The sequence below is a fragment of the Moschus berezovskii genome, chromosome 12 (genome assembly GCF_049115385.1).
Source record: "Moschus berezovskii isolate FMDL1 chromosome 12, NW_MosBer_1.0, whole genome shotgun sequence".
In the NCBI taxonomy this organism is placed as follows: domain Eukaryota; kingdom Metazoa; phylum Chordata; class Mammalia; order Artiodactyla; family Moschidae; genus Moschus; species Moschus berezovskii.
The window spans coordinates 28,967,287-28,978,022 of NC_142471.1; the positions used below are offsets into that span (position 1 = coordinate 28,967,287).

Below are 10,736 nucleotides of genomic sequence, written 5' to 3' on the forward strand. Positions count from 1 at the left end.
CTTTCTTCAATTTAAGTCTGAACTTCGCAATAAGGAGTTCATGATCTGAGCCACAGTCAGCTCCTGGTCTTGTTTTCGCTAACTGTATACAGCTTCTCCATCTTTGGTTGCAAAGAATATAATCAATCTGATTTCGGTGTTGACCATCTGGTGATGTCCATGTGTAGAGTCTTCTCTTGTGTTGTTGGAAGAGGGTGTTTGCTATGACCAGTGCATTCTCTTGACAAAACTCTATTAGCCTTTGCCCTGCTTCATTCCGTGCTCCAAGGCCAAATTTGCCAGTTACTCCAGGTGTTTCTTGACTTCCTACTTTTGCATTCCAGTCCCCTATAAAAAAATAGGCTGTTCTTGTAGAAAATTTCATATGTTTTAATGGGAAGTATTAGGACAAATAAATGGATTATTTGTTTAACTTCTGCAGTTGCTTGGAAGGAGCAAGCTTTGTGGTCTTGAAAGTACATAGCGGATTTTGCTACTATTTAAGCTAATACTTCAGTATTTTATATCATATTCAGAAATCTGTCCTTTCCTTTTTAATAAATACTCCATTGAGATGTCAGTTTTGTTCATTGTTCCTATCTTCTGCATCTTTCCTTAATTTCTGTTTTGAACCAAACATTTGTCAGCCAAAAAGGAAACTTCATATCCGTTAACCAGTCACTCGCCATTCCTCACTACTCTCAAGATCTTTGTTACCACTAATCTGCTTTCTGTCTCTCTGAATTTGCCTGTTTAGATAGTTCCTATACATGGAAACATGCAATATGTGGTCTTTTGTGTCTGGCATCTTTAACTTAGCACAAAAGACCACATATTGCATGTTTCCATGTATAGGAACTATCTAAACAGGCAAATTCAGAGAGACAGAAAGCAGATTAGTGGTAACAAAGATCTTGAGAGTAGTGAGGAATGGCGAGTGACTGGTTAACGGATATGAAGTTTCCTTTTTGGCTGACAAATGTTTGGTTCAAAACAGAAATTAAGGAAAGATGCAGAAGATAGGAACAATGAACAAAACTGACATCTCAATGGAGTATTTATTAAAAAGGAAAGGACAGATTTCTGAATATGATATAAAATACTGAAGTATTAGCTTAAATAGTAGCAAAATCCGCTATGTACTTTCAAGACCACAAAGCTTGCTCCTTCCAAGCAACTGCAGAAGTTAAACAAATAATCCATTTATTTGTCCTAATACTTCCCATTAAAACATATGAAATTTTCTACAAGAACAGCCTATTTTTTTTTAATAAAAATGAAATTATCATACCCATTTTGCTGCAAAGAAACAAGATGGAAATTTCTGGGAAAAGAAGCAAATTATGAATGAACTGGGATTCCAATGATAAAAGAATCTGCCTGCCAATGCTGGAGACTAAGGAGACATTGGTTTCATCCTTGAATCGGGAAGATTCCCTGGAGAAGGAAATGGCTACTCATTCCAGTATTCTTGCCCGGAGAAACCCATGGACCTCTAGAGAGCCTGGCAGGCTACATTCCATAGGGTCACAAAGAGTCAAACATGACTAAGCAACTGAGCACTCACGCACACACACGAGTGAATTAACAGAAAGCCTAAAAACTGTTTGCCTAAACAGAAAATTGACGTAAGTCACAATCAAAAAATGTAAGAGAGCTTCCCAAATGGTACTAGTGGTAAAGAACCCACCTGTCAATGCAGGAGACGTGAGCGACTCAGGTTCAATCCCTAGGTCGGGAAGACCCCTGGAGGAGGGCATGACAACCCACTCCAGTTATTTTTGCCTGGAGGATCCCATGGACAAAGGAAAGGAGCCTGGCCGGCTACAGTCAGTCCATGGGGTCGCAAGGAATCAGACATAACTGAAGTGACTTGGCAAGCACGCACAAAAAAATTAAGAAGTAGAGACATGGTATTTTTTTGATGATATAATTTTATTTTCAATAGGACACTGAGAATCCAAAAGATTCAAATATCCAGTGAAGGGAAGTGTCCAAGCAGGCATTCAAATAATGTGCCACAGAAATACTGACAAAGGAGGATTCAATGGTAAACTGGAACAATGTTAAAGTAAAGTAGAAATTATAATTATCTCTGCACAAGGAAAAAATATGGTAAGAAACTAAAAGAAAAAAATATGCAGGGGAGGGAAGCTTAAAACTCCTTTTATGTTTAGTTCTATAAAAATTTAGTACAAAACACTATATCCTTTTGCACTTAGTAGGTAGTTTGGCAGAGAATAAGACTAGTAAGATGTTTTCATTTTTTTAAATACAGAAAACTGCTAAGTGCATGTCAAAGGTGCTCAGACTTATTTCCAGAAAAAGATTCAAAGTTGAGCAAACAATGACTAAAGAGCAATATGATGAGGTTAGAAATATTCTAAAACTACAAATATCTGAGAGGACCAGAATTTACTTGACATGGGTCTAAGGGCTACAACAAGAGATACAGAGGAAGAAAACAAAGGCACTGATGTGGAACTTTATAAAAACCAACTGCATAACTAAAATGACAAAATCATTTTAAAAGCCTGGAGAATCCCATGGACAGAGGAGCCTGGCCGAATACAGTTCATGGGGTCGCAAAGAGTCAGATACGGCTGAAACACGGACACAAAAATCATTCTTATATCCCACTGCCTGAGGCTTCAAAACAGACTAGACCAAATTCTTATCTAGAGGACAAAATGAAACCTACCAGATCATTTTCTTCTCTAGTTTCTCTAATTTAGGAGAGGCAAAACAACTAATTATAGCATATACCACACCAATGCAACTGCAGTTTTGATTTCACATCAGAACCCAATTTACTGTAACCAATAAATTCAATTTTTTTATATACTTTACTTCCCTACAAGACCAATAAGCCAGTTTATCCTCTTGCTTTTCAATTAAATTAGTTCCACTAAATTCTTACTTTTAATTAAACACCCTTATTATTCACAGTGAAATATTTTGGCTAAGTCAATAACCTATCTAACCTTTTCTGGATAAGTTTTTGGAACGACTCCAGTATCTTAAAACGGCTAAGGTCTTCACATTTATTGCATGTTAGAATTTTTACCAAAATAAAAATTATTAGCCGCCTGTTACTATATGCATAGAAAAAAATGGGGAACAGATTCAACTGTTAGCAACAATTATGGCTGAAGTTCATAACATAAAAGACTTTCCTTTATACTTTATACATAATTTCTACAAGCTTTTCTTTTTGAAAGCATGTATTAACTTTTGAATCAGAAAAAGAAATAAGTTTTAATGCAATTAATAAAATTACTTCAGTATTTGAACTTTAACACTTAAGGAAAGACACAAGCTTTTTTCTTTAACAGTAATTCTAATGAACTAAGTATCTATTTTAATGAGAGTCCTTCAAAAATGTCATTAAAGTTTTGAAGTTAGAGTTTACTAGTTACCAAGGGGCTGGGGGAAACTCTAGCACTTCACTGTCCAAAATAGGAGCCCACATGCAGCTAGTCAAATTAAAAGATAAATGAATTAAAATTAAATAGAATTTAAAATTCAGTTCCTCAGTCACATTAGCCACATTTCAAGTACTCACTCACGAGTGGCTAGTGGCTCTTTGGATACTGCAAAAATACAACATACTCACCGTCATGGAAAGTTCTTCTGGACAGCACCACTCTAAGGTCAACTGCTACTTATCTGCCACAGTGATTATTTTTACATAGAACAAAATAAGAACAGTACTTATAATTCTTTTCTCCTAAAACTTAATACAATCCATGAGTGTTTATGGAAAATAGATTATTGGAGGCTGCTGCACAGTTGACGCTGAAAAATTCCTACTGTTTTAAAAATTCTGTCCCTTTAGTACCCCTCACTCAAAGTCACTTTACAACACAAGTCTGTGCACTTGGTTCACATTGATGCTTTCGTACAGAACTTTCTGACATGGTTTCTATTGCTCAACGATTTTTCCTCACCTGAACACTTATTTGAATCAGGTTGCTGTTTTAATTATTATTCTTACAATTTCCTTCCTAGTCTACAAAGCAAGATAAAAACAAGGTAACTAACAGGGAAAGGGCTGAGCTTCATTTCAAATTTGCTGACCTCACTTTTTTTCTCAAATTCTAACTTGAAATAATTCACAAACTCCATTTCAAGCTACTGAAGCATACAGGAAATCTCCTAGTCCACAAGAAAATCTGGAAGCTTTATCCCATCACTGTGTAGTCAAGTATCAAATTAAGGCCCAGGTACTCAACCAAGATAAGGCTGTATAAGTACATCTTTCCTCATCTGAGAGACTGATACTGATATAAAAAGGACAACAGCTACAGAACCACATAGAAAATATAATCATCAAACACCTCAGTTGGGTCACATTATTCCATACATGTACAAAAGTGACTGCAAACATATATAGAGTCTCACCAATTTCTCCTTCTTGTCCAGGCTTAGGAATGCTAATAGATGTTTTGGTCTCCACTTCTAGTTTCTTTCTAGTGTCCCCTCTCTTTCCAACAATATGCCTATAATATAGAGAAAGTTAATTAATGTAAGTCAAAATATACCAGAATAAAGAACTCCATCATATTTAAATCATAGGTGGCCAGAGATACTCCCTCATAGAAGAGTGCTTCAGTAAAAACTCAGTATTTGTAGAGGAAATTACAAGTCATATAGCTTTATAGAATATGTTGCATTATATTCATTGACAAAACGATGTCCTACAGCCAATTCAATGCATAGAAAGAATAATTATACCCAATGCCTATTTGCTTCTCAAAACAAGATTCAAAATCTGGGTCTGCAGTTAACTGAAAGAAAAGCTAGCATAGTCTCACTGGACACTTGAATGGGTCTACAGTTTGAAGGGGGAAAATCTTGCCGTCTTAGAGAGCAAATTAATTATATTTTGAGTTCATCCTAAGGGAATTATCCTTCATTAATTAAATAATGGCAAAGAGCTTAGCAAAGAGCAGGGTCCACCAACCAAGACAGATGCAAGCACAGAAAGAGGTAACCCTCAGGCTGAATTCAATCAAACACACAGACATGTCTTATTTGGGAGATTTCACCTAAAAATTGGGAAATTTTACCTAAAAAATATAGATTTCTAAGTTCTTTCAAAAAATTTGGAGATCTGACTACTCAATGGCAAGAACAGGCTGGAACATGAGCTCATTTCTGAAAATGGAATATGAATTCATCACAATCCCTGCCACTTCCTACTTTCTTTTATTGACTCCAATCATCTATTGGCTCACATTACTTACTTAGGCCTCCTAGTATAAATAATTCTGATCATCCAAAGCTATCTTCTGGAACCCACAGTAATTAGATGTATCAAAGCAAATGAGACTACTGGATCCCAGGAGAAAAGTTTCAGAGTCTAAATAAAGCACTAAGAGACCATCACAGGACCATAAAGTTAAGAGAAAAAACTTCCTCATCAACAGTATTTTGACTTCGATGATTTCAATTACAGTACACTTCAGCATTGGTGACTATGCCTAAAACATTTGTTTTTACATGGGATAACCAAGTCCGATTATTTCCATTAAGATTTACTGTATGTAGTAAGCCAGCTTTTTATAAAACAAGATGTTCAGAAGAGGACTGGAACTCCACAGTTTCCATGTGGTTTTTCTCTGTGATGAGCTAGGGACTATGTAGCACCAACTCCCTCAGGCTTTGTCTTTCCAGGTCTTATCAATAAAGGGGTATTTTCAATCAGGTTCCTGTTTGTTAGCACAGAGCTAGTGGACAAACCTTTCATAAAGTAGTTGATTCAAAGTGTTATTAATAGTCTAGGCACCTTAGAAAGGGAAGTAGTTGAGGTTAAAGAGGCTTTAGAAGCAAACAAACCTTGGCCAAGTCATTTAACCACTCTTAGCCTACGACTTCACTTAAAAAAATGGAGTGAATAATACCTAAGTATCATAAGGTTGGTCGTAAGGATTAAATGTGATCATATATAAGGACTTCCCAGTGACGGCACATAGCTTAGCACAGACCATGTCATCCTCATTAAACCCACGATGCCATCCTTCCAGTTAAGAGTACTGCTGCTAAGTCACTTCAGTCATGTCCGACTCTGTGCGACCCCATAGACGGCAGCCCACCAGGCTCCCCCATCCCTGGGATTCTTCAGGCAAGAACGCTGGAGTGGGTTGTCATTTCCTTCTCCAATGTGTGAAAGTGAAAAGTGAAAGTGAAGTCGCTCAGTCATGTCTGACTTGTAGCGACCCCATGGACTGCAGCCTACCAGGCTCCTCTGTCCATGGGATTTTCTAGGCAAGAGTACTGGAGTGGCTTGCCACTGCCTAAGAGTACAGACAGACCCAAAAGAGGTTTATACAGAAAGTCTAAAGCATCCACTAAAATAATACAGATAAACAGTGAAAGGATGACTCCTTATTGTATAAGTGGAAATTTTTGCCAGATCAAGTGGTTCTCAATCTTGGCTACACACTGGAATCACCTGGGTAGCTATAAAAACTAATGATGCTTGGGTTCAGCTCCCAGAGAGTCAGACTCAACTGGTCTGGGGTACACCTAGGCATTGGGAGTTTTTAAAACTCCCCCAGTGATTCTAGTGTGTGCCTGAAGTTGAGAGCCACGGTATTAGACCTCGTCTGTGGACATGTGCGCCACTATCAGACTCTGATTATAAGTTGGTTTGGTCAAGTAATTTCTTCCTTGGACCAAAAAAGCTTACATAAATGATTCTTAAAGAAATCTTCCATGTAGGTCAATTCTTTGTCAATAAGACCAAGAGGAAGGAAGAGAGGAAGAGAAGGAGGGAAGAAGAAAGGAAAAAAGAAAGAAGTCTGCCTAGTAAATATTGTCTATTAATTAGGATTTAGCAGAACCAATACTTAATCTAACATACAAGTTGTCTGGAACAAAATGAGTATTTAGAATATATAAAATTGAAAAGGTCATATGGTAAGAATCAGACATTTAAGGAATCTTTACATACCTTAGCAGGAACAAATATATACATTAAGGAAGACAAGTTGCATTGATTTTTACCAGGAATCCGAGTCACAGCTTTCTAAAATCATGTTTCTTAGAAGAAAATGTCCCTGAAACCTGAGAGGAAAGTGAGCTGTCGGATTAGCATTTGGTTTCTCATTTAGTCACATTCCAGGAGAGAAATCTCATCCTCAATAGGTGTTTCAGAAAATTCTCAAGTTGAAAAAAATGCAACTGTTTGCCTCTTGGAACTTAAAGGTGTATGATTCTGTATTTGTAGACCTCCTCTCATAGAGAAGTATAGGCAGACTTTATTCATCTGGTACAACACAGAAAAACAATCTATGACTTCCTAGACCATCCTATCTTCAGAGGTGCAAGCCCAAAAGAAGCCAGTCAGCTACATGAGCTAAAGATATTAGTGGTTAATAAGAGACAGAATATGATCAACATGCAGGCAAGCAGGCACAGACTGAAATGATCACAAAGCTTCCAAGCAATTTAAAACTAAAGATGATTCTGGAAAAAGCATTTTAGTCTTTGACAAGAACTGGAGGACAACAGAACAGACACATTCCTGCCTTCAAGGAGTTTCCAATCTAGCAGAAGAAACATCAAATAGCGGACAAATAAATATAAACATCAGGTTTGAGAAGTGCTATAAAGGAAAAGCAGTGGTGTTATGAAAACGTATACTACGATAATCAAAGTGGTGTGTGGGGATGCTGGTGTCAAAACAAGCTTCCCTAAGAAAGAAGAATATATTAATAACTAGGTAATGTAAGGAAAGGGAACAGCATATGCCAAAGCTAGAAGGCAGGAAGGAACCCAACACATCTGAGGAACTGAAGAAAACCAGTTAACTGCAAAGCCAGGGAAAGAGTGGTATGAGTTGAAACAGTAAGTAGGCTATTTGAAATAATCCACAGAAGAGGCAGCACAATGACTATAAAGAAAAAGTAAATGGTGGATTCAAAGGATACTTAAGAGGCAAAATCAACAGGACTTGGTGATGTATATGGAATGATGAAACTGATCTGCAATTAGTCTCCAGAAATTCTAGGGTGTTAAACACTAAACCATGTTGTCACTAGTAAGTACTGTAATAAGTGTGGAAAAGAGAAGAATCAGCTTCCTTCTAAGTTTCCTGGAAGTGCCTTCCCATGAAGCTGCCAAGGGGCATCACTCACTTGTAGAGTAGGCTGGGGGCCTTCACGGTACATCGGAAACCTTGTGGGGTCTGCACCACCTCGTATGTTTCACAGGGCTCTTCTGCACACTCCATGAGGCCTGTACAGAAACCATAACATCTCACTCAGAGCTGCTGATCTGTGGACAACAGTCTTTCTTCTCCTCAGCTGTCTAACCATTCTTGAGGTTTAAAGAAAAGCAATACACACACAAAAAGAACAGCCATACACTTTATACTGCAGAACACTGCTCCAACATTCCTCTTCACCTGCTATTAGACAAAAAAATAAAGAATAAAAACACATGACTATTTTAAATATTCCAATCTTGGAACCTTGGAAAAGGAGTATCTACATACCACTACTTAATAGTTTTCTCCCAGAAATAAATCTTTTGTACTATTTTATGGAGACATAATTCACATAAAGTTCATCCTCTTAAAATGTACAACTCAGCGGTTTTTAGTATTAAGACACAAAATCACTTCAGTGAATGAGGTAGGAGTGACACTGGAGAATTTACTCCATACAGCCAAGACAAAGAGAAAACAGGAGGCTGAAATAAGAAGGGCTGAAGGGAAACAGCCACATTGGTTGTATATCTGAAACTGCCTGTATATGACTGCAGAGAAGAAAAGAAAAATTATGACACAACAGTAGCAGTTAATATTGGGCATATGTTCATTTATTTCAATAATTTATAAAAACTAGTTCATAGCTTTACAGATAAAAGAACTTAACTTTGCCACAGGTAATTAATTGTTAATATTATAGCTAACTAAAATTACCCCTTATTACATTTAAGCCTCTGCACAAAGAGGAGACACAACTTAACTTATGAACTGAGAACACCTCATCAAACAAACTCACCAGCCCCCTCGGACTCAACAAGGGAGCTATGAAAGGCCAAACATGTCAAATTTCAGTGCTCACACAGAAACACTGAAAGAATTGCTTCTACAATATGGATAATGTTGTACTTCTAATCTGACCAAAGAGCAACTAAGATTACCTTGGTAATAGTCATCATCTTCTTCTTCATGTTGATAAGTCTGTTCTTGAATGGGATTCTTCCTATAAACCCGTCCACCAATTTTTATAAGCTGTGGACGCAGAACTTCCATGATTATGTGGATCTTTACATAGGCCTACAAGGACAGAATTGGGCATCAGTTCACAGTACATCCTAAGCAAAAGCATTACTGTTTCCACTAGATTTCCCCTATCTAGAAGCTGTTTTTTTAAGTAATTTTCCACTACACCATTCCACTCCTGGCACACTCGAGACAGTAATTTGAAAATTATTCAGGATTCCTCAAAACAGTGATTACAAGATACTGAGCCTGTCCATGACTTTGCAAGAGAGACTAGAGGTCTCTTCATTACTTTAACCTAAAGGGAAAAAATTCAACCTCTGGGCTTGATCTGAACATATGTGAAGTGGCTCACCTCCTTACCCAATTAAGAGAATTAGGGATATTTAATACATTTATCCTCAAGGGGAGGACAAAAAAATACTTAATTATTTTACAGGTGCTAGAAATATACTCAACAATTAGATCCAGTTGCCTATCAAAACAAAGTTAAAATATTACTTAATCAACATGGTTCTCCAAACTAACACACTGCTGAGGGAAGGAATTCAATTTCTGTAGGTCACTGCCAAAAAATGTACATCACTCAGGGAGAAACCAAGTTTCTAGTCACCACTTAATGAATTAACAATTTAGGAAACAAAGCTTCTTAGGGTTGCTGCTGCTGCTGCTAAGTCACTTCAGTCGTGTCCGACTCTGTGTGACCCCACAGACGGAAGCCCACCAGGCTCCCCCGTCCCTGGGATTCTCCAGGCAAGAACACTGGAGTGGGTTGCCATTTCCTTCTCCAATGTGTGAAAAGTGAAAGTGAAGTTGCTCAGTCGTGTCCGACCCTTAGCGACCCCACGGACTGCAGCCTACCAGGCTCCTCCATCCATGGGATTTTCTAGGCAAGAGTACTGGAGTGGCTTGCCATTGCCTTCTCCGAGGGTTAGCTCTGGTTATATTTAACCAAGGTTCCTACCACATATAGTACATGGTCTTGAAACGCAAACTAACTTAAGCAGTCCCCCTCCGAAAAGATCAATCCTTACTAAACACACTAATGCTCAATCCAACCTCAGGAAGTAAATTGCTTTCATTGGTAATTTGCTTACAGAACCAATGAGTTAGTTTCGCCTTGTGAGAAACAACAATATACAAGGTAAACAGACTTGAACATCAGAAGAGGAGGCATAACTAGTAATACTTTAATGACATTACACCCTAATACTCAATTTCCCAGGACCTCTCAAAGGAAAAAAAAAAAGGCTCGCCACAAAAGTAGACTTCAATGTCAGGGTAGGTCCTCAAACTGAGCTCTGGAAGGGAGGGTTGTCTCAGAGATAGCAAACCGTCCATCTACCTTTCCTATAAGGCCCTGGGCTACAAGACAGCTCAGGAGGAAGGAAGGGGGAATAGCCAATTTAATCCTGCTCCGTGGTGGTTTGGAGAGAGAGAGGAAAGCAGAAGGCCTACAAGGTCGGGAGGGAAGATGAAACCCTGAATCATAAAAGCGAGCAAAAATCAACCCCAGTAC

The 10,736-nt window shown here is 38.0% G+C and overlaps 1 protein-coding gene across 3 annotated transcripts in view; it reads right to left on the reverse strand.

The window, feature by feature from the left end:
* The window catches only part of ASCC1 (activating signal cointegrator 1 complex subunit 1), a 105,943-nt gene that overhangs the window by 94,772 nt on the left and 435 nt on the right, over window positions 1–10,736 (reverse strand). For all 3 annotated transcript variants that reach the window (XM_055425503.2, XM_055425502.2, XM_088841956.1), the window contains exons 2-4: window positions 9,136–9,271; window positions 8,124–8,223; window positions 4,384–4,481 (exon numbers count right to left, since the gene is read on the reverse strand). In XM_055425503.2, the coding sequence (XP_055281478.1) occupies window positions 4,384–4,481; window positions 8,124–8,223; window positions 9,136–9,247 (310 nt within the window). In that variant the 5' untranslated portion in view covers window positions 9,248–9,271. The remainder of the gene's footprint in view (window positions 1–4,383; window positions 4,482–8,123; window positions 8,224–9,135; window positions 9,272–10,736) is intronic.